The sequence below is a fragment of the Cyprinus carpio genome, chromosome A25 (genome assembly GCF_018340385.1).
Source record: "Cyprinus carpio isolate SPL01 chromosome A25, ASM1834038v1, whole genome shotgun sequence".
NCBI classification, from domain to species: domain Eukaryota; kingdom Metazoa; phylum Chordata; class Actinopteri; order Cypriniformes; family Cyprinidae; genus Cyprinus; species Cyprinus carpio.
In genome coordinates this window covers 6,334,541-6,360,007 of record NC_056596.1, presented here as the reverse complement: position 1 = coordinate 6,360,007, position 25,467 = coordinate 6,334,541, and the positions used below count along the sequence as shown (strand labels likewise).

At 35.4% G+C, this 25,467-nt stretch overlaps 1 protein-coding gene across 1 annotated transcript in view; it reads right to left on the bottom strand.

Moving 5' to 3' along the window:
• Window positions 1–25,467, bottom strand: part of LOC122135674 (cytosolic carboxypeptidase 4-like) — a 139,755-nt gene that overhangs the window by 91,720 nt on the left and 22,568 nt on the right. The window contains exons 5-12 of the mRNA XM_042715913.1: window positions 25,108–25,239; window positions 23,814–23,907; window positions 18,417–18,454; window positions 13,047–13,255; window positions 12,551–12,719; window positions 8,975–9,039; window positions 8,005–8,121; window positions 848–1,233 (exon numbers count right to left, since the gene is read on the bottom strand). Coding sequence (XP_042571847.1) covers window positions 848–1,233; window positions 8,005–8,121; window positions 8,975–9,039; window positions 12,551–12,719; window positions 13,047–13,255; window positions 18,417–18,454; window positions 23,814–23,907; window positions 25,108–25,239 — 1,210 coding nt within the window. The remainder of the gene's footprint in view (window positions 1–847; window positions 1,234–8,004; window positions 8,122–8,974; window positions 9,040–12,550; window positions 12,720–13,046; window positions 13,256–18,416; window positions 18,455–23,813; window positions 23,908–25,107; window positions 25,240–25,467) is intronic.

The window sequence follows — 25,467 nt, the reverse complement described above, 5'->3', positions numbered from 1 at the left end:
AAACACAAACAGGTTTGTAACATTTTGAGAATAAGATGTAATATTTTGAGAATAATGTCATAATAGGCCTTTTATACAAGAAGAAGAAGAAATTACTAATAAAATAATACATTTAAAAATAATATAAAAACAAAAAAATAATAAAATAAAATTATGCATAATAAAATTTAATTATATATATTTTTATTACACACACACACACACACACACACACACACACACATATATATATATATATATATCTGTATAAAATTATTTAAAATTATTTAGTAAAGTTCAAATGATTTATTAAGAATTTTTATATAATTAAAGTTAATTACGAGAATAAAGTTGTAAAGATGGCAACCAATGGGACTTGACCATAATAATATATATATATATATATATATATATATATATATATATATATATATATATATATATATATATATATATATATATATATATATATATATTTCGAAAATATTTATAACAACGTTTTTTCTTCAAACATTTACATTTTTAGTTTACATTTAAATGTTCCCATGTATTCTCTAATTTAATGTTGTATTTTAATGTTGTAAACATTGATTCTCATTTGAAACATTTTCATTCTTGAAATCTTTGATTATTTTCCACATTTAGTTTCTAAACATGCCACTAAAACACTATTGAGATTTAACCAATGCAATGTTAATTTTTCATATTTTTGGGTCAGTGCATGTGTTTTGTTCCTTTTGTACTGAAAGCAATTTTGTTGGGTTGCCACTTGAGTTAAGAACCAGTTGTTAGAACCTCTATGTTAGATAATCAATCCACCCTATTCCTTGTGTGGGACAAAATTACAAAAAAAGCCATGATTACTCACCTCTGCACATGTGGTGGTCTTTTAGCCATGGGCTCTTGCTCTTGTGGGGGCAGGTGTCCCCAGAAGTCAGGGAAGGCTAGGATGGAGTATCCAGCTATAGACTTTGTATTGGCTGCAGTGGCGGTGTAGAGACGTGGATCGTGGTTGGGAGTGACAATCCCATACTTCTCCAGAAGCCTATCCACCATACTAGAGTGGCCTTCCTGGCCTTTCCTGGAGCAGTTGAGGTAATGCTTATGGAAGTCACTCGTCCGGAGGTGATTTTCATCTCGGTCGGAGGGCAGATCGGAGCCTCTCTGGTCACTCGGTATCTTGTCGTTCAAGTCTCCCTCCAGAGTGTTATCATCATCTGAGCTTTCATCGACCTCAGAGCTGGAGTCCAAATCCTAGAAGACATGATTGTCCAACTGTTAGAGAGAAGCTGCAAAGCTAATGTTCAATTTTCAGGGGGGAAATATTCAAGAGCATCCACAGATGTCAGCTCTTTATATTTTCAGCCACATCAGCAACTCTCAAATCAAAGGTGTAGGAGAAAAACTGCAAAAAGGAGACAAAGAGATTACAGTAAACATCACCCACAAGATATCCTGTTTTCCCCCTGGCACCGTCAACCACTCAATGTGGTACCGCAGAATAACAACCCAAAATAAACCATGAAGGAAATGAAAGCGTTTTTTAGAGACTATTGACGGAGGAAAGCCAGAAAAGGATAAGGACTTGTTTTGAGGATGCAGCCCAAAGTGGTGCACATCACTTCCAGCTTTCCATTGACTTCAAAAGGGTGATACTGACAGCAAATAGTGTCGTCCAATTACAGTCTTTGACAGGCATAAAATGAACTGTATCAAAATAGCCAATGGCCCTGGCTGCTTTTAAAGCAACAAAATAACAATTTAAGCTCATGCCTTGTGCATTTCCATAAATTAAGTGGGGAAAAACGCCTGTGGTCCAATTCCCAGGCTCTTCCCTAAGGTAAATGTGAGAATGTCCAAGAACCATGATAGACACAAGTGCTGACTGGGGGAAAATTTTGCACACATCGTCCTGATAAAAGCCTCCATCATCTGCGCTCACCTCCCTATGGAAGATCTTACTTTCTGAACGCCGTCCTGAGTTGGCTCTGATCTTCGCTGCAGTGCACATAAACTCTATACCATCAAAGTGAATTTGTTAGATACAAAACTTTAGTGCTGCACCCTCTGCTATCTCACTGCATTTAAATTTCACATTTTCCCCCTCCTCACACTTCTAAAAATATGTGTAAGCACAAAGACGCAACAACTTACATGAATACCAACAGCAGGGGATGCATTAGTATAAATGAACCTTTGCTGTATAAAAACGTCTCGGGTTTGAGGCTGTATATTGCATCTCAGGGGGCTGGCTTTGTCATATTCGTTTTTCAAAACCACAAATCACACTAAAACAATGTAGCAGCACCGAGATGTTTTTGCAAAGATTTATTTTAATCATGAACTTGATTCAGACAAGTACAACGGCCCTTTTGATGAGCTCTGGGAGTGGGACTCTGGCAATGTGTGCTCGGTTGTTCCTACATGTGGGTGAGAGGGAAAAAGCAGAGATTCAATTCACAAAGGGAATGAACGAAACTGTTTGAGGTCAATTCGATTACACAATCCACCAACCAAAAGCTATTCATGCCTGACGTTTTTGAAATCAGCATGTAAAATAACAGAAAATTAGTGCAATCGTGACACATTTGGGCAAGTTTTCCGCGTAAGGAAGTAGTTCTGTAGTATAAATGCAATTTGTCACTCATAGCAATGCGGTGTGGCTGTTTATCAACACGCTATGATTACCTACAGCCGATTTACAGCTGTGCTGATATACAGGCATATCACGCTGCTATGAGTGTGATATTGATCATTCACACACACAAACACAAAATGGACTTTTGCTATATGTCCAAAGCATTAGACAAAATAAATAACTATATAAATAAACAAATTCGAAACTAAACTAAATATTGAAACTGTATGGTCAGTAGTACTGCAAAAATACAGTAAACTGTATTTAATACTGCACAGTAATGCTTGTGAGGCATTGACTAAGGAACTGCGGTGGAACAAAACAATTAGACTCACTCATGTCGAGTCTTGACGTTAGTGGATCTAGTGGATCTAGTGGATTCAGAGGATCTAGGTATGCTGGTGTCATGCTGAATGAAATGCACATCTAATTTTCAACTCCTGGCTGTCCTGTACAGTATCAGTTGCAGATCAAAGGGAAACATTTTTTTTCCCCGAGGCGAGTCCTCAGGGGAAGAGACCCTTCCATTCCCCTCCCTTTGAGAGCACAAGCTCCGTGCCAATCTCGCTCTCTCAGGCTTATGTTTCACGTCTCAACTCTTTATCTAGCCTGTAATATTTTTGACAGCTCTGCAGTTTTACCTGTGTTCTCTTCTACGGAGTCCTAGCGTGACTCTATGAATTAAACCAGTTTAATCAGGGCCTTTGTTTTGGGCCAAAGATTACAGGTGCAGCATTGTTGTCATGCAAGATTAATAGCGGGGAACTGATTGGCGTGAATGTCCTGCTGTAAATTCTTTTCATCTTGGTATTTTGCACAGCATGCATGATGCAGCGATGTAATTACAACCCCTGTGTCCAATCCAGTCACAGCATCTCCAGATCACAGTGGCATTTAATGATAATGGGAGAAATACATCAAAGACACATACAGGGGGGTTGTGGACGGTTTGCTTCCATGGTGAGCAGAAACCAAAAGAAAAGGAAAAATAATAAACATTCAGATTATTGCATTATTATAATCAATTACAGGTTTTCGATTTTGATTGTTTAACACTAGGCCAACATAACATAACATAACGTAACGTAACGTAACGTAACGTAACGTAACATATAACATAACAACAACGAGCTGAAATTAAAAGAATGATATAATGCATTATGAACATTCAAATCAATGTACATTATTATCGAGTATAGGTTCTGAATTGATATTTTTTATATACTAGGGCTCGTAATCACACATATATATATATATATATATATATATATATATATATATATATAACTGGGGTATAACTGTAATGATAAATTCTTATTAATCTCTTTAAAATACTTATTAATCTCTTTAATGCAGCTGTAGTATTAAACAAATAAAATAAATTGTGCCTATAAATGGGACAAATAATGTGCGGATGAGTAAATAATGACATCAATTTTGGGGAATTATAGGAAGAAGCATGTGTTTCTAGGAACTGTTTAGCCTTTATGTCTAGAATTTGCAGACAGAATTGATTTTAAAAATGTTAAATTGAAACAAAAAAGTGAATTAGTAGCTTGTCATTTGCTTTGGAGACCTGAATTACAAATCAATACGTGCGGCAGGAAATGAACCAAGGAAAAGCCGCTTTCCAATAGCAGTAGTACATCATGTTATATGATTTGAATTAAAATAGTGGCGACATCTGAATAAGGAGGGAGTTGAACGTCAATGAACCGGAGGTGTGTTGACATTTCTATTAGTTTGAACTCATCCGCATGCTAAAGGCAGCCACGCAGGGATTTCTGCAAGACAGCCGCAGGCACGTTATTGTGCTGCGAAAGGAGCCGTCAATCAAGACCACAGCAGTCACTCATGATGGGAAGGGTGGTGACACATTTAAAATGAAGAGTCACACTGAACATATTATGGAACTTGAAATGTCATCACTCATTTCTGTCAATGGCTCTACAGTTGGCTGACCCGCAGCAGGGTTAACAGCAGAAGAAAATTTCCAGAGATTCTGAAAATGGCTATTAAAATCATATTGTTTTATGATTTTTCATGCATTGATTAATGATTCTAATTCAATAAAAAAGGTCCAAACGGCCAAAATGTCCAGACTGAAAATATAATTCAAAATAAAAGCATTAAAACATTTTCGATATATTTAAAGAAATATTTAAGATTCAACACTATCCTATAGATCACTATAACTTATTTAGATAATTTAATGTAAATGTATAATGACTTAAATAGCAATGAATAATAATAATAATAATAATAATAATAATAATAATAATAATAATAATAATAATAATAATAATGGTTAAAATATATAATATATAACTTAAGCATATATGAGAATTCAAATTCACAAATTTAAAAATTTAAATATTCATATATTCACAAACTGAAAACTTATAATTAAAATAATATAATACACAATTCATAACTTGCACATTAATGAAAATTCAAATTCCTAACCATAATAATAACAATGTTTAATTATATAATATATAACACATAATATAAATCTAATAATGTAATGTAATATACAATTTAGAACTTACTCATGTAATGAGAATTCAAATTTTAACCCCTAACCCAAATTAAATATTGAGATATATATATATATATATATATATATATATATATATATATATATATATATATATATATATATATATATAAAAGAAATCTTGCAAAATGTTATTACAATATAAAATAATGGATTCTATTTGAATATCCTTTAAAATATAATTTATTTCTGTGATGCAAACCTGAATTTCCATCAGCCCTTACTTCAGTATAAAGTGTCACATGATCCTTAAGAAATCATTCTAATATGCTGATTTATTATTATAATTATCAATGTTGACAACAGTTGTGCTGCCAAATATTTTTTTGGAAACTGCGATACTTTTTTCATGATTCTTTGATGAATAAAGTCAAATGTTTTTTAGTGAGAACAAGTTACATGTGAACATACACACATATTTTTCTTTGACTAATAATTTAAAAAGCTATTGCATAATTATTGTGACCTCTGAGAGATGAGATGAATCATTCCCTGTGGACATTCTGCCAACAAGATGTTCCTCATTTTTCCCCAGAACTCTTCAGTTCAGCAAAAACAGGAACAAAAATCACTCTATTAAGATGAAGAGTGAGGCAAACATGCCGCCGTTGTAAGGAGCCAAAGCACAAGTGTCTGATTTTTTAAAGTGTAATGAGGTAATCTTCAGTACAAACCATGTCCCTGTTGTGCTCTTAAGCTGCATAGTGGTGCCGTTGCAGTAGGTATTATAGCACATCCTGCTCCCACAAAATCTCTTACTGCTTTCACACAAGGTCCATATTCACCCCAAGTGCACTTAGAGACACTTCATATAAACTTTATCCTGACTGTCTGCAATTAAGAGCAGTACACTCCTAACTTTCACGCCAGGTTGCAACAACTAAACCCCAGAGATGCTGACAGTTTTGAAAAACTTCTTTGAAATATTTCTCGAGAGTGAATTAATTTCAACATGAAATCAAAATTCCCCCCATTTACATTCTCAATGCATGTTACGTTCCTGGTCTTATTGTGCATGAATTATCAGCCACATTATTCCAAAGAAAAACACATTCCTTTATTAACAAACTGTATATTTAAAGTCTAAATTACATTCTAGCCTAAAAATCTTTTTTATATTGTTTTGTCTCTAAGTCTCTTATGCTCATCAAGGCTGTATTTATTTGATCAAAAATACAGAAAAAAAGGTAATCTTGCAAAATGATATTACAATATAAAATAATGGTTTCTATTTGAATATCCTTTAATATATAATTTATTTCTGTGATGCAAAGCTGAATTTACATCAGCCATTACTGCAGTATAAAGTGTCACATGATCATTCAGAAATCATTCTAATATGCTGATTTATTATTAGAATTATCAATTTTGGCAACAGTTATGCTGCCATGATCCTTCAGAAATCATTTTAATATTCTGATTTATTGTCAGTGCTGGAAACTGTTGTGCTGCTTAATATGGAAACTGCAATACTTTTTTCAAGATTTTTTGATGAATAAAAAGTTAAAAATAACAGCATTTATTCAAAATATAAATATTTTCTAACAATATAAATCTTTGCTATCACTTCTGAACAATTTAACACATCTTTGCTGATCAAAAGTTTTAATTTCTTTCAAAAAAAGAAAGAATAAACATTTACTGACCCCAAACTTTTGAACGGTAGTGTATATTGTTAGAAAAGATTTCTATTTTAAATAAATGCTCTTCTTTTTAACTTTTTATTCATCAAAGAATCCTGAAAAAAAGTATCACAAGTTCCAAAAAAATATTAAGCAGCACAACAGTTTCCAGCACTGATAATAAATCAGCATATTAAAATGATTTCTGAAGGATCATGTGAAGACTGGAGTAATGATGCTGAAAATTCAGCTTTGCATCACAGGAATAAATTCGATTTTAAAGTATATTAAAATAGAAAAATGTTATTTTATATCATAATAATATTTCACAATATTATTTTTTTCCTGTATGTTTGATCAAATAAATACAGCCTTGATGAGCATAAGAATCTCCTGTAAAAAAATCTCCTATATATATATATATATATAGGGTTCTAGTCAGGCACTTATAATGGAAGTAAAAAAACAAAACAAAAAAAATTCAATAATACAGCCACAAGCTGCAGTAAAAAGAAAATTACAATAAAATAAAAAATGCAACAATATGCATCTAATTTAAGTGTGATTAAATCACTTTCTAATATTTTTGTGTTGAGTTATTTCTGTTATAAAGTTGTCTGTAAAGTTACAAAAAATTGTAGAATAATGTTGATCACCACAAAAAATTTCCACTTGTCCCTTCTTTTCTTAAAAATAAATAAATGCATACATAAATAAATAAAAAGAAAAAAGAGAATACAATGGAAGTAAACAGAACATCCAAATATGCACCATTTCAATAGTACAGCCACAAGCCATAAAATAAAAAAAAATAAAAAATCAATATTCATTTGATTTAAGTGTGATAAAATCACTTTCTAAGCTTTTCTATGTAAAGTTATACCAAATTTGATCTTCATCTCCATAACATAATAGCATAAACCCTAAAACAGCTCAAATATTATAAAAGTTTTGACAGAAAATGAATGTTAGTGCTTTTATAAATTAAAAGCTTTACATTATAGTATTTAAATCCTCCAAAATTGTCCCCTTGTACTTCCGTTGTAAGTGCCTCACTGTAACCTTCAGATTTTTTTTAAGACGACAAGAGAAATTTGTCACAAACTCTGTCAATTGAGCTTAACTGGAAATTTCTAAGTCCTGTTGATGTAGGTATGGAGTTGCAATGCTTTGTGTTTACTGCTGCAGAAGGCAAAGATATTCACCTGGAAGTCATGGTGCAGCTCAGGGCAGAGACGCACATATTGACCCAGCTGCTCTAGGGGCCGGTCGGGCTCTGGTCGGGGACGCAGCTTGTTCACATCCGTTTCCAGGTCATCCTCCTGACATGGAGAAACACAGAGCTATAAACACTGTTCACTCTTAAGCTTGACTGACTGCAGACTGAAACAAATCTATCTTCCCCTGTCACTGCATGTGAGGACCAGAGGTCATGTGACAACCTTCAGCCAATAGAATGCAGCAGGCTCTGACCGCTGACCTTCACTCCGTCTTTCTCTATGGCAAGTGGGTCAAGCAGCAAACAAACAGCAATTACACACCTTATTTGCCAGGTGAGGCACATGTAAGCGGTCACCGCTCCAGCTGTGGTGTAAATGTCACTCTCACACAAACATACAAACAAAACGATTTTTGTGGTTCTCTTCTGTGCCACTAGGAAACAGAAATCAGGTGACCCTATTAAGTCCACCTTATTTTTTTTTATTTTTTTTTATAGATATCTGAATAACTTTCAAATAAAGTGGGTATTAAATCAAAGAATACACTTATGTTTTGAAAAAAAAATAAAAAAAAATAATGAAATTACTTTTAAATTGCCTATATATATATATAAAGCCGCTTAAGCAGTATTTGAAGAGTACATTTAGGGCAGCACTTTGGTTTGTCGGTGCCATTTCAGCAGGGACGGGATTGTGAGGTCATTGATTTATGGTTGAATCAGGGGGCCTATTATTGAAGTTACGTGAGAACGGGAAGTCACTTGTGTCAGGCTCCTGTCACATGCAGAACCTGCTCTTCAATCACATTTTAGGAGGAATGAATCAGTGAAATTTACGCACACATCGTTCGCTCTGTCAAAATTACGATGTAGGATCGTACAGAACACGATCTGTGCGTGCGTGTGTTGAAGGCGCCACTCACGTCTTCCTCCGGAGCAAATCTCAAAACACTCACGTAGTCCCTGGTGTCTGGCTCCTCGTTCTCCTCGTCTTCGTCACTGTCATCTTCTAAAATGCCATCTTTCAATAAGGAAGAAAGAAAAATAAACAACATGGCATAAGACGTAAATGTCAAGATGAGCAAAATATGGCAGTTCATCTGTAGGATCAAACAGGACCTGCCCAGAGTGCTCAAACATTAGCTCTTTCTGCCTCTGATACGTTCACATACAAGCAGACATCTGCCAGACATACTTTGGAGTATGTTTGCTTAACCAGAGAGGACTAACATTACTTCATTCACTCACTTATTTATTTCCAATAGATAAAATATAAATGATTAAAGTATTTAATTAAATAAATGTTTTATGTATTTTATAATATTACAATAAATTACAATATAATATACTATAAATTGTATGTTATACACATTATATTTTATATACATAGATAAATATAATTATATAGATAAATATAATTTTATATATATATATATATATATATATATATATATATATATAGATATATATATATATATATACATACACACACACACACATACACATTAAATAATATAAATATTATAAATAATTTATGGTATTAATTAATTAATAAAATATATAATAATAATAACTAAAATAAACAGTTTTGATTCTTAAATAAATGAATATTCACTGAAATAACTGAACTGAAATGTAGTCAGATTCTCTGCTGAATACGCTTCACAGGCTTTCATCGGATATGATGACTGCAGATCAAAACGTAACACTATAAAATCACTATAATTTTACAACCATCTCTGCTAAACCAAATGACTGGTTATATAAAAAATGTTTTAAGAAAATGGCGTTCAAGGTATTTGATTTGGCGTGAATGCAGAATAAATTAACCATGTGATAAATTATGACAAGTCATATATTTTAATGTGAGGTTGTGAAGTAATACAACCCAGTTTATGAGCGCTAATAATGTTAATGGCAGCATAGCTAACATGTCAAAACCACATTTAGGTGTTACAAGATGCTGTTAGAACAGCCAGTTTCGTGTTAAAATAGTCTTTGCTTAGATTTTGCTAGTTGGTTCACGTGGTATCGAAGCGCCCCAAAACCATTTAAAACCTTCAAAATAGCCAGTGACCAGCTAAGACCAGCAAACCACCTTAGATATTTTTTTTTCAACAGGGTTTGAAAACAGTTTTTCATATAACAGACAGATGATACTAAACCACTGCCGTAATTTCTTACATCACCTGAGGGTGTTTTCCTGTGATTTTCACAACTTAAAACTGAACAAGGAAGTGCTAGAGCTAGTCCTCTCGAATCTGTGCGTCTTGAAGATTAACATCATCTTATCTGCCTGAGCAGACTGAACAGCAAATAGGCTTAGCATTATGGGTCACTCGTGCCACACGCAGCTTTTCGTTTAGAAGTGTCTGACATCAGAAAGCATGCTAACATTAGCGGTTAGCATGTTACCTGCTTAAAACCTGCAAAAACTCCTCGATTAGTAAACATGGTGGGTCGCAGAGCTAGATAGTGGCGGCAACATGCATCATCCCACCAGGTATAGCAAGTCAACTGCGGTATTCATTACGATAACGGATAATCATTTTGTTCAGTCTGATATCGGCCTTCCCAGCTCTCTGGCTTCCTTGCTCGAGATAAAAGCAACAGGAAACTCATTAGTGAGAACGGCCCAGCAGGAAAACTCCCGCGTGGTGTCTGGATCTATAAGTTATTGCATGAAAAGTGTGCGTAGATCAACAATAATAATCTAGACTCTTGTGCATTGGTTTAGGAGGAAAGGAGTATAAGTGAAGCACACAAGGTGGTGATGTGTGGTAAGTAGATACCGACGTGCATGCTAACACGCTTCACTATGCGGTATTGAGTCCAGCACCCACGGTGTCATTGGGAAGGGTTGCCTGGGCAACCACCTCAGAGCTCCCTGCACAACAAGTGAGTATAGATTATTGTGGGTCAGAGAAGAGCAATCTGCCCAATCACTGGCCAAGCATGTCTTCCTTTTTTTTTCTTTTTTTTCTTTGATCTTGTTTACTGCCGCACACCTTGTTCAAAGAGAACATTTGCATATGATGACCTAGTCAAAAAAGAAACATGTCTGCTAAAAGAGGGTTGCACGGTAGTTAATTTATGCGTAATACTGCTATATAGCATAAGACTGTTCGGAAAAACACATCCAAATCAAAATGGCCTCTAAATCTGGTTTTAGAACAACTGATTTCTCACATTGCCTGCTATCACAAGGACCAATATTGACATTTTCTTCACAGCACAGGTCTGAAAAATCAGTTTCAGAGAGCTTGTATGGCTATGAACTGAAATAAGCAATGTGCATTTCAGGAATAAAATTACATAAAATATATATACAATTGTTTTTTAAATATTTCTCTATTTTATATTTAATAATATTTATATAGAATTATAGAGAGGTATGTGAGTCCAAGTTTATTTGTATTGTGCATTTCCCACATGCTTATAGTTTTTCACTTTAAAAATTTGCTTAGAATAAACGTTGCATGTATAATAAATGATGTTTTATGCTGCTTTTATTCCTTTTCTAACTAGCATTAAGTTTAAAGGATTTGTCGTGGAGTGAGGAACTAAAAAAAAAAAAAAAAAAATGTTTATAGTGTTTATAATGTTTGCAAACATTTTGTTCTATTTACCAGTATTTTACATTATGTAGTAACATGTGACTTATACACTGATGCAACTTACTGAATCTGTTTTTTTACCTCTCAACAATGCAGTTTTGAACCAGTGCTACTTACAGTCAGTTATGACTTATTTCCCAAAAGGAACAGTGATATATAGAAGAAGAAAAAAATGATTCAGTAGCTGCAAAGTGTCAACAACTTAAATTAGTTTTAAATTAAATCTTTAGATAGAAGAGTTACTTATGAGCATGCATATTATTAAAATATTGGCTGTTTATTAATACTTATAAAGCACATATTAACACCTAATTCTGCATGAGCATATTGTATATTGGTTTATTGTAATATATTGTTTTGAACGTCTACTACAACAACTACCTTCAATATCAATAAGAGGCAAATTAGGTGTTTACTGAGGAAAAACTAGGAGTTAAAAGTGAATGTGTTCTCTAATCTAATTTTCTAATCATTCTCTAACTTTGTTTTCATCCAGTCCATATATTTGTTTATAATTGTATTAATTTATTAGAAAACAATCTGATGCTTGGAGGGAATCATTGGGTGGTCTGGATATAAACACTTTGAACTTTCCCAACTCACATACTCTACAGAACACTGCTATCAAAGTCTAATAGAGGAAAATTGGAATATATTGTGTTGACACTGAAAGAATTTTCTAGAGTCATTAAATGCTCAGTGCCTATGTGATGACAACTGCAAATTTGGCCTGGCCGATAAGGACTTAGTCAGGCACTAATAGCCAGAGGCAACGTGTAAAGGCTAAATATCTCTAGTGGGACAGACTCAGCGTCCCTCACGGACACACTGTGAGAGGAGAATAATACTAACTGTTGGGTGTTTGGCAGAGTAATAAAGAACCTGGTTTAAAAACCTAGGGAACATAAACCTTACCGTAAAGTCCTAAATCAGCCTCCAGGTCATCGACAGGCCTTCCAGGAAGAGGAAAGCTGAAGGCGCTCTTATCTGAAGTCAGTGGAAGAGGGACTTTGGGATTGCACTTCCTCATCAGCTGGATCGCCGGTTCCACCAGAGATTCGAGGCCTTTCATGGTCAAGCAGGTTTCAGATGAAATTCAACCGGGTTAGAAATACTTCAAGGCTTTATATGTGATCTCCAAGTGACATTTCATCTGGGCAAAATATGCATCAGAAGCAAAAATTTGCTTCTTTACAGCACATTAGCAGAGAGAGCATGGTAATGTCTAGGGCCATTACTTAGCAAAAATCACAGTGCGATTCAAAAGGAAAATGATTAAAGCATCAGGAACAGAGAAATGTAATTACAGAAAGTAGTAAAAAAAATTATGAATGAATTAATTCCACAAAAAAATACCATGATATGAGATGTAACGAGAACTTTGGGACCAAATAGTGGGCTGAAATATCACCTGAGTGGTCTGGAAGAGAAGACTAATGCCACCTTCAGCGACCAGGGCATCTCTGCCCACAGCTGAGTTGGCGGCACGTTGCAGACAATGAAGTAGGGCTCTAAGCATAGGAATGCTCATAAGGTTGACGTCATTGTTATGCCAGTCTTCATACAGCTTCAGAAGATCTGCGATGTAGCCTTTTGTGACGGCAGTCCGACAGTTGACCTCTGTAGAAGAACATGAAGATATAGAATATAGAATATAATATAATTTACCCAGAAACATAAAGATTCTCCCTAAAGCGGTAAAAAAAATGTGGTCACATTTGGCATCAATTTGCAAATTTTCACACATGAAATTCATACACGTGATGAGGAATTTTATGTGAGGCTGAAAAATTTTGCTAATGAAACCTCACCTTAAGAATTGATTCAAGCCAGATCAAAGTTTACTGAAAAACAGCTGATTAGATATTTACTGTTCAGCCTAATGTTTCATGAGAGAACACATCTAGCAGACAGCGTTTGAGAAGCTACTACAACTGTAGCTTTCCAAGCTAAATGTTAATCGTAATAACAGTAGTTATCTACACTATAAGCTGTTAACAAAATGTATCTGCATTGAAGCCAACTAAATATTTTGCTATAAATGGTGCACAAAGACCTTTAAGAATTGGTAAATAATTTCTGTTGGACCCAGTTCCCTGAATAAAACCATCAAAACAAAATGCAGATGTCAAATAGACGTCTCTGTGATGTACATATGTGTGCTATCAGGGATATGAAAAAAAGCACTTGAACACATGTTAGCAGCATGTACTACACCAGGGTTTTTTTTTACTTCTGACTTGATATTTACAGCAATTAACTATCAATTAAGATGTACAGTCTGACCAACAGCCTGAAATGTTTTGAGTTATGATTTCAGTTTGAACCAGTTGAATAAAACCACCTGAGCAAACTGATTTGCTAAAACCAATTACACAATGCTAAATATGGTAAATATAGAAGCATGTTTATCTTGTGCTACACTTCTTGTTGGAAAAACTATTTGTTACTATGCTAACAGTAATGGTAATGTTAAAGAAATGACTCTACTTTTGTTTATTACCACTGCTGGCAGAATATGCATCTAAAAAAAAAAATCCTTGCTCATGCGCAATAGCGTTATTATTTGTCTGGGTCTTAATGTACCAAAAAAGATGCATATCATTTATCATCATTCCATCCAAGTCCTTTGTCCAGAAGGCTCCTGAATAATTAAAGTCTAAGAGGCTGACATCCATTTAACAAAGAACACAGTGTCCATTTGAATACACGCCAGATTTGTTTTTGAGGAGAAAGAAGCTTTTTTTTGCTAGCTAGCCAGTTAGAAACAGGCTAAAATTTATTGGAAGCACCTGTATGTATCATTCATATAGAAAATTAACCTCTCTTTCGCTCTCACTTTCTCATGTCACGCTCTGTTGTGCTGTTTATTAATAAAATGTAATACGAACATACATCATTCGGGCACTAAAGAGCCATATCAACAGAATGCAATAACACTAGGATGATGGAGAGGGAACAAAAAAGCATGTGACTCTGCCTGTCAGAGCGAAAAGATTCCTCAGTATGGCACAAAAGGTTAAATGAGATCAAAAAAAAAATGGCGGAGAAAGAGCCACTCTGGGCCAAGACTTCATTTCCGTTCTTTAAGCCAGTGACAGGTCTGGTGCCTGAGGTAAGCACTTATTTTTATTAAGAAAAACAATACATCTATAATGACATTCACACATAAATATAAAATATGACATAAAAATGAACACTAATATTAAAAAAATATAAATAATTTAAGTGCAAAGACTAGTGAAGTGAACTAGCAAGCAGATTGAGTCTAACATGTATTACTCATCTTACTGTGACAATTAGGTTTCCTTTTTATATGTACAATATTTCATGTCAGTTCTAATTGAGAAGACTGAATGAGAAGCAATAAAACACCAGGACGCAATAACTTCTGATACTTAATATCAAAATGGCCATTTTACTATAAACTCAAATTGTCCACTACGAATTCAAAAATCGACCTTATTAAATCACAGCTTTACATGAACCAAAAAAAACCCATCACTTTACATCACTGCTGTGCTTAGTATTCAATGTTTTAAATGAATGAACGCTTAATTCGCTGATTGAAGTTTTTTTTTTTTTTTTTGTGTGTGTGTGTGTGTGTGTGTGTGTGTGTGTGTGTGTGTGTGTGTGTGTGTGTGTGTGTGTGTGTTTTACACTTTACTCTATTTCAAAACCTTGTTTGTTTGTTGACTGCTTGCATGTTGCTAACCTAACAAGGCAATACTGAAATAAGCATAGAAAAACATAGATTACACTTAATGAATTTTATATATAAAAAAGTCTTGTTTTGCCTGCCCCATGGATGAGTTTGTTTGTTGCTTATTGGATTGCCTTCTATGCCAAAAAGTCCAGGCAAAGCTGCCTTATATAATATATATATATATATATATATATATATATATATATAGTATAAATATAGATATAAAATAAAAACTAACAAAAATTGTTAAAGTGTTGCAAACACCCATCAACTCTGACTGCATTGCAAAAAGGGAAGAAAAAAAAAAAGGAAAAAAAAAAAAAAAAACTGTCGCTGGTTTATCTATCAGCAGATAACCATAAGCCAAAATGCTTATTCAAATTAACTAAATGTTTGTAGCGCTGCACAAAACCTGTAGTCCTTTTGTGACCAACTACTTAATTCTGATCTGCTTTGTGGTTTCAGAAATTCAATAATAGAATTAGAAACAGACAAACAGCTCTTCATAACACTATCGGTGATATGGATATTGTAGTTCATGTGTACAGTGGAGATATTTTTGTACCCACGTTTTATGCAAATGGCTTTACAAGTCAACCTCTGAGACCTCACAAATACCTAAAACGGTTGCACAGGAAACAATTACAATTAAATGGCCATTTCGTATTATTCCAAATGGAAAGTGATGCATTTTAATGCCATTTCAATTCTAGCTCATTTTGGTTGCATTGTTTCTATCTATTTGAGCAGAGGATTTGTTTCAGATTCACTGCATGTCTTCCACTGATCTCTTTCCAGGACTGAAGTGACATTATTAAATCAATGTTTGAAAGCCCGCCTGTGAAACTGTCAAAAGAATTTCCACTCTCCTTGTTTTAAGAGAAATCCTCCAAGCTCAGTATTCAGTTGGTTCCTCCATAAATCTCTCCAGCCGAAGACGCTGAGAGAAGGGGCAGGGGGCTCCATGCGAGGGAGTACACTCGACTCTCGGCCCAAAGTCTCCTTGCTTCTGATGAAGGAGTTGGAAAGCGGCCAATTGCTCTGTGCACTCAGTGCATCTAATGGAGGCCGTGTTTCTGGTATGAAGGTCAACCATATTTACTTCCACGTGCGTGCAAAACAACCAGGGATGGAGTAACAAAAGAAAATAAGGAGGAAAAAAACACTTTCACGTTGTTCTGGGTAGTTCTGAAGCATCCTTCCTGAATTTCCAGTATGAGAGTCATGAACTTAAAAACACTGCAGTTCTATGACTTGCACAAATACAGCAATCTGAAATATTAATATCTGCAATGGTTTTCTGTCAGGCTTGGACTTCTTGAAGAATTTTTTGCTGCTGCTAATGTAGCCAGAAGGTTTCTGGGAGTTTAAAGCAGGGTCTGTGAATACAGTGGAATATGATGTCTCAGAATATGGAAATGTCCTGTCATAATGGTCTCTGGAGATTCGGTGTCTTATAATCACTGGTACAAATGCCGCAGCGCAGATCTGATGTGTAGAAAACATGAAAATACTTCTGCAAAGCTCGCTGGAGGAAATATGGCCACGTTAGATGATTATCAGGCTCTCGCCACGTCCTCCAGAGAAATAAAAAGCGCGCAGACAAAAGGCACAGATAACTTAGCTTCGCCCGACGGAGGAGAATTAATTGTGGCATCACTGACCAGACGTGTTTCTTTTAGAGCAGGCTTCTAAAAGCCCCACAGAGCATTACGTTATTCACAGGCTCGCTGACTGCAGGGCATCAACAGGTGCAGCGGCTGTGTTCTCAATGGGAGAGAGAAGGATGGGACTCACAGAGCCACACTGACCCCTGCAGGACGATAGGTGTGCTGCTGGTGGTGTGGTGTACTAAAAAAAAAAAAAAAAAGTGTATATACTATAACTCTGAGGTGTGTGGTATGTGTGAGTTTTGTAATGTTTTTTTAAGAAGTCTCTTATGCTCATCAAGGCTGAATTTTTTTGATCAAAAATACAGAAAAAAAACAGTAATCTTGCTAAATGTTATTACAATATAAAATAATGGTTTCTAGTTTATATACTTAAAATATAATTTATTTCTTTGATGCAAAGCTGAATTTTCATCAGCCATTACTCCAGTATAAAGTGTCACATAATTCTTAAGAAATCATTCTATTATGCTAATTTATTATTAGAATTATCAATGCTGGCAACAGTTGTGCTGCCAAATATTTTTTTGGAAACTGCTATACTTTTTTCCAGGATTCTTTGATTAATAAAAAGTTAAAAAGAACAGCATTTATTCAAAATATAAATCTTTTCCAATAATATAAATCTTTGCTATCACTTCTTATCAATTTAACACATCCTTGCTGAATAAAAGTTTTAATTACTTTAAAAAAAAAAAAGAAGAAAGAAATAAAAAAGGCCGACCCCAAACTTTTAAACGGTAGTGAATATTGTTAGAAAAAAATTATATTTTAAATAAATGCTCTTCTTTTACATTTTTTATTCATCAAAGAATCCTGAAAAAAAAGTTGTCAAAAAAAATATTAAGCAGCACAAAAGTTTCCAGCACTGATATTAAATCAGCATATTAGAATGATTTCTGAAGGATCATGTGACACTGAAGACTTTAGTGATGATGCTGAAAATTCAGCTTTGCATCACAGGAATAAATTAGATTTTAATGTATATTAAAATATATATTTTTTATTTTACATCATAAAAATATTTCATAATATTAAATGTTTTCCTGTATTTTTAATCAAATAAATGCAGCTTTGATGAGCATAAGAAACTCCTTTAAAAAAAACATTAGAAATTTTTCTGATCCCAAACATTTGAATGGTAGTGTGTATGTGTGTGTGTGTGCGCATATATATATATATATATATATATACACATACATATATATATACATATACTATATATTACATAAAATATTTAAGCACTATATAAAGTAGACAGCAAACCTTAAAATAAATAAATAAAAACAAATATAAAACCTTTGGAACAGATCTGTGAAGCTAAACATGCTGGGAGAATTTGTCTCCAGAAACATTATTGTGATGCCCCAGCATGTTCACAAAAGTTAAAGCAAAGGGAACTTACTTGAGCATAACATTGCAGCAAAAGCGTCAGCGGCTGCCCTGTGAAAACAGAAAACACATCTGACATTACAAAATGTATATGAGGCATTTCATTTCTGCAGTTGCGTCATGCATGCACCATTCTATCTCCCTCCAAAGACGCATAAAGCTAAGTACCGCGGGCACACATCCAGCTGCACTTAGCATTGGCGGGGTGGTGGAGAGGCTGCCGCCTTGTATAAAAAAAAAATAGAAAAAAAGATTCCTGTCATTATGATCATGAGCATTTATTTTGCAGTGACAGGGCTGCTGATTCAGCAGTGTCTCTCCATATTCCTCTATCCAATACACATGGGGTAAACGTAGAACAATTATGAATGGCTTTGCAACAATCTGCCAATAAATATCGTCAACGGCCTGTCGGATTGACAAAATCCAATGCCTTGAAATATGAGGAGAGAGCAAGCTACATTTTTGAGCTTCTGAGATGAAAAAGCTGGGAATAAAGATTAAGAAAAAGCTTAATCAAGAAAGAAAGAAAGAAAGACAGAAAGGCCCTCTGCTTTCTAAATCTACTCTTTGCCGCATGTAATGTTGTGTGAGACCAAATCAAGAGGTGCATTTGAGACTGAGCCAAAGAAAGGCTTCACTTCGATTAACCCAATCAATCAAAGCCCTAACCCTAAAATCAGAGCTATTACTGGTTATTTTCAGAGCTAGAAGCACGTTCTCCTTGTGCAAATCCCATTTAGCACTGTAGAAGACATACTATTCTAACATACCTCTCATTTCACATCATTAATCATTTCATTGTGCGTCTTATTGTACGTTTGGGTTCTTTTTTTTTTTTTCAACTAAAAAACAAAAAACAATCGTGGTCCTTCTTGTGCGGTGCAACGGTCTCCTTTGTTCCATCTGCACAAACAGTGGTATCAAGCCAATTTCAACTCTCACCACATCACAATTGGAATCATCTCTGAGAGATTTTAATGGGGGTCACACACAGAGATGGACAGCATTATCGTCGCCGCTGGAATCAAGACAAGACACTGAGCAGATCAATGTCAACACCACGTGTGTTGAAAACGCATGCACTGTGAGCAACAGCAATGGGCCTATTATCCACATGGGGGTATTTGGCTTTAAATGCTGCCCTTGTCATTCAACTAACAGACTCCAAGTTACTGTTTGCTGTCCATGTAGTCTCAGATTCTGTTCACAGTCCATCTGGTGAATGTTCCACATAAAATAGGCAAATTCTAATCTCAAATGAATGGAGAATGTCTAAATTCATGCACTGAATTGTGGTAAATAGAAGGACTCAAAGAATGAACGAACAGACAGACAGACAGAGAGAGATAAACAGATAGATAGATAGACAGACAGAGAGAAAGACAGAGACAGAGGCTCGGTTAGGCAAGACTTTGTCTCTCTCTCTCTCTGTTTCTCTGGTCACATGGCATGGAAAATCTGGAAAAGCTCATTGATTTACTGCAGTATGTAGCCATACCCCTACAGTGCACAACATTGTTAAGTCTCTATCACAGAGACAATATGTCACTCCCTGTTCACCAACCGCAAGAGAGCACAAACAGCCCAGCAGTGGAGCAGACAAGAGCTCGCTGACGCAAAACCGCTATTCTGTCCTCAGGATAGTCAAGCCGCTTTACCCGCAGCCTCTCTGTTTGCGGACACTGGGAGCTCCATAAAGAAATCATATCATATCTCGCCTCTGACGCTGTCGGAGTCTTTGAGTCACGCTGCTGACATTAATGCAAACAGTGGTGTATTGCAATTTCAGAGGCAGGCAAATGCCATTGTTTCCCCACGCTAACGGCTTGTCGCTTCTTTGAAATGACACGTGGTATCAGTCGGTAGGACTACGAGCATCAGTGCGCAGATGTTCTGCAGGGATTTGAGCTATGAGGCCGAGCTGTCAGCAGAAAACCAAAGCAGACAAATCTGACAACATGGAAGATCTGTTGATCTGTTCTGCCTGTGCACTGAGTATTTTTTTCATATTCATCAGAGAGTGAACAGAGAAAAATTCTTAACATAGATTCAAACTCTTTGCATCGCACTGTACAGGCCTCAGAGGCCAGTTTTAACCAGTGTATGAATTACAGATATATACGCTTTCAAGTGATACTGAAGATCACTTATGACATTTATACTCTGAGTTTACATGATTTCAGCGTGGGCAAAACAGTTCTGCACAGAGGGATACTGAATCTAAAAGTGCAACTTTCCCAGACAGATCAGTTCATTGAAGTGTTTAAAAGGTATAAAAATTATATTCTTGCTTGTACTGATTAGTGAGCAGTAAATACTGCATGCTAAAGAGAGCCAAAAGTGACTTTTGCAGAAAAAACAACTTTTGTTCATGTGCACACAATCGTTTTGCTTATTTTTTATTAACAGAAATAGTTAATTGATCAAATAAGTCAAAGAAATATTAATAGGAGTAACAATAACAATAAAATCATATATAATAATAATAATTAGTAGTAGCACTATTACCACATTTACACATTTTGCATGAATGTATTTATTATAACTTATTGTAATACATATTTAACACAAAAGAAGAATCTATAGAAGTCAATGGCTATACCATCAACTGTTTGGTTCTTCAAAATATCTTCAGAAGAAAGAAACTCATACAGTTTCAGAACAACTTGAAGGTGAATAAATGATGACAATTTTTATTTTTAGGTAAACTATCCATTTAATATTATTTTTATAATTTTTTTTTTTAAAGTATGCTAATTATGATAATATAGTTTGTTTATTTATTTAATAATGCATCATAATTTAAATTCTACTACATAGGTTATGATAATTGCATTTTAATGGTGATATCTAATGCAGTTTAGATCTGCGAAAATTGTGTAGAAATCACAACTTGTATTTTTTAACCAAACTTTGTATAGTACTGAGGTGGCATACAATGACTGGCAGATAAATGTCCTTCTGCAGGAAATCTGAAACATTAAAGACCTTCTGATCTTGAAACAGTTACAAATATCATCATCTGGCAGATAAAACACCAGAAACATGCTGCTGGCATCAGACAAGCTTCGTCAGGTAACTGTAGAGAGCCTAGAGAGGGCGCTGTACTTGCTTCTGCCAGCTGCTGGAAAACTGTACTGATTCCATTTCATGTTGCTGATAGCTCCCTGCACACATACAGCAGATTACAGCAGAACGCCTTCTAATTACAATCCTCGCTCTCCTGTACACTTCCTGTCTTGTGGGAATTCTGGCATGGACGCACTAGAGGAGAAAATCTGCATGTGCACCAAGCCGACAAATACATGTATCAGATGTGGGTATAATCCAGTTCTAGCCTTACATTCAATATTGCAGTTTAATTTGACTTTATCTGCCTCACAGAGCTGTGCTCCTGGAGTTAAGCAGCCAGAGAGGGTCCTTAGGTTATCGCACGGACTCACAGAGCCATTGATTAGCTCTAGTCTTTAGTTCCGATTTAAGAGCAGCTACACAATCAGGAGATGCTCTGGTCACTAATTGGTCAGGCCTTCAATTAGACACTGATGCTTCACATAACCTGTTGGCAGTGAGCAGCAAATTAACAAGAGAATGAGGCGAGATAGCCTGGTCCTTCAGAGACTAGCACAGACAGGCATACCAGCACACTACTATTTCTGCGCACAGACAGCAGACAGCACAGACCAGACACAGACTAGACAGACTAGATAGATAGATAGATAGATAGATAGATAGATAGATAGATAGATAGATAGATAGATAGATTGATAGATAGATAAGGAAGGAAGGATAGGTTGGTTGGTTGGTTTTACAGATAGATAGTTTGTTGGGTTTTGGGAATACTAAGTTTGTTGGGGGCAGTGTGAATTGGAGTACATAGCTGGATTAGGTTTTGCTGCTATGTGTAGCATCAGGACACACTCAACAAGTGCTGCACACTTCATGTGGGAATTCATTCCCTGTCACTGCAGGTCAAGCACTGTTTATCCAAGTCATGCTAATAACTGCCAATCAGCAGCTGGCTAACACATATCTATGCAGCGCACAGTTGCCAGATCCCAGTAAACAAGCATGTTCTGAGCATTTCAATGAGCATGTTTGCTATAACTGAGTTGTATCGTGCATGCAAATTTCCCAGGACAGGATTTAATCTACGAGTTACAATATAAGACACTAATTAAACAAGGCCAGCGCACCGAGGACCGCATCTCACGATTGTGTCAGCATTTCTGGTTCGATATGTCAGACCACATGCGGTGCAGCTAACAAACACACAACCCCCTACAGTCGGCCTGCTAATTTCAAAAGAACCCACACACTTTCCATTGTACTTCTGTGGCCTGTAGCATGAAGCGAGATGAACAAACTCAGTGTTGTTTCAGTGTTGACAAAACCAAACAAATCCAACCTGATTTAGATCAGGTTCAGTGGGCTCACAGAGCTTGATATAAATGTTCTCAGTCAACTCAGAGTTTGATCCAGAGTTTGTGATTAATTCCGGAGTGCGTGCACCTAAAAGTTTGACACGTGCAGCAAACAGCCAATTACACAGCACATGTGGAGAGCGTCAGCAAAGTGTCAGCTTGATTCAGTTCTTAAGTGAGTCGGTGCAATTCACTTTTTTGCTGAAGACTAAGAGATAAAAATGTAATGAACTTAAATGCATTTACAAGTCAGGAAAAAACACCGCTGCTGCAGCAAACGTTTGAGAAGGCAGCAGAAAGAAAATATATGACTGCAAATGAATCAGCTGAATTTAATTATTTATATAGTTTCACACAGGGCTTAAAAGGAAAACAAATTTAGTAATTTTAATAGTTGGATATATCTATATGTATATATAATTAAATTAATTTAAATCCAAAGCTTAAAATTAATAGCCACTTCATGGAATAATTATATAAATATATTATATGAGTAATAAACAATAATAATTGATATAATATAAATCTAATAAATACGTAGCCGCAAAAGTCTGTCAATTTTGTCTCTAAAATTCTTTAACTCTAAACTGCTTTAATTTGCAGCGAGAGATGGAGGAGTGGCTTGCATCAGATATATGTCACTTTGCTCACAGCTGATGCATATATATATATATATATATATATATATATATATATATATATATATATATATATATATATATATATATATATATTTAATTTTATTATTTTATTATAGTCTGTAATATATTTACTATTATATTAAATATATAATTATAATGAATTATAATCAGTTTAATATCAAAATAATAGCAGTCTATGCTGGCATACATATTTATTTAGACTAATGTAAGCAAGCTTGTGATTAATGTAATGGCCAGCGCTTTCAGCACGCAGAACTTTTCATACTATCAAGCAAGATCAGCATACGCCAATGACGCACCCACACGATATGTGATACTCACTTGACGGTGCGTAAGTGCTTGGTGGTGTGTGGAGATATAAACTTGAAGACCACATCCAGCCCTCGGTTCTTCCCCAGCAGGTCAGCCGTGGTCACTAAAACACCAGATATGTGATTAACACAACAATAAAAAGTCTTTGCAACATTGCTGAACCCAACACTACTGTAAAGATTGCATTTCATAGCGCTGTGTACTGCATCCCCCTGTCAATCTTGTTGCGGGGGTGATCGTTCTCCTCAAGGATAGACTCAAGGGGGAACTTTAAGAGACCACCGAAGTCCAAACTTCACGCTTATAAACAAGGCATGTGCCCGGATGATATTTCTTCTATTAATACATTGTGCTTGCTACAAGGCTAGCTAGCATCATAAACACTGACAGTCGCTACAGCGAAATCTCTTTGGCGTCCCAGGGTATGCAGCCTGTACGTCTAGTGTTTCAAAAAAAAGATATATTTCTACTTTTATGATAAAGCATAAAAGACTTTTGGATGCCTTTTCGGAAAGATAACTGAGAGGTGCATTTCTCACGGTAACAACCTGAGAGCTAAACTTCCTGTGTCGGTATCATTCACAGGATAGCTGTCACATAACTGATAAACAGACCCCACGCTATCAACTCCACGTACAGCGAAAGGATGACTGCATTTGAAATAAAAACCAACAAAGGACAATTTGCATTTTATGGCTGTTTACCGTTATCACATTTTCCATGAAAACAAGCACTGGTGGAATCGCACACAAAGAGTAAATCAAAGGTGGAGGCCAACCTCCCCCTGCCCCATGCAGAGCAACAACACAATATATTCTTCTTTAAGTTAGATATGAATACAGTGGGTGCATAAATACAGTAATAATGTAGTTCCAGAGCAAACAGCACAATAAGTGCTAACGCTTGGTTTGCAATTTCACCTGAACACTTTATAGGTGAAAATGTGTTATGAAAGATGGGAAAATAACTACAGATACCAAGAAATGAACAGATGTGCATCAAAAGAAGCTATTTCTTGGGAATTATATTAAACCACAGAGGCACACAGGTAGAAAGTAAAGTTGGAAAATATGAAAAATGGAACAAGACTCTTTTTAGTATGAATTTTTTTTTTTATGCAATTGGAGTTTTTTATTTAGTTTGTTTTTATTTATTTTTATTATGATTATTTATTGCAAAATTGATTGAAAATCAATTCACTCAATATTTTTTAGTCTGAAAAGTTATTTCATGTTTTCATCTACTTTAAATCATGACTATCTTATAGCTTAGGAAGAGAAAACTGAACTGAGACCTGACTCACCAGAGGAGCAGAAGACTCTGAGGACCCAAAGACAGGCTGCGGCTCTCCGGGCGTTCTCTGTATTCTGCCGCAGCAAACCCAGAACCACCAGAAGTGCATCTGCCTTCTGTGCTTTCAGACCAATCTGACGATCTGAGGCAAATAAGAAAATTACTTTCTCTTTGACCTTCATAAAATGTACATTTGTAATGTCTTGTTCTGACAGTGTTTTCCTCACTACAGGAATCTGGGAAGGCAAAATTTTTGAGCTGTTGGCAGCTGCGATGAAAGAGTTTGCTTTGGTTTTGAAGATCAAAACCACATTCACTGGGATGTCTAATAGGGAAATTGGGATATCAAAGGGACACCGTCACTTTCGAA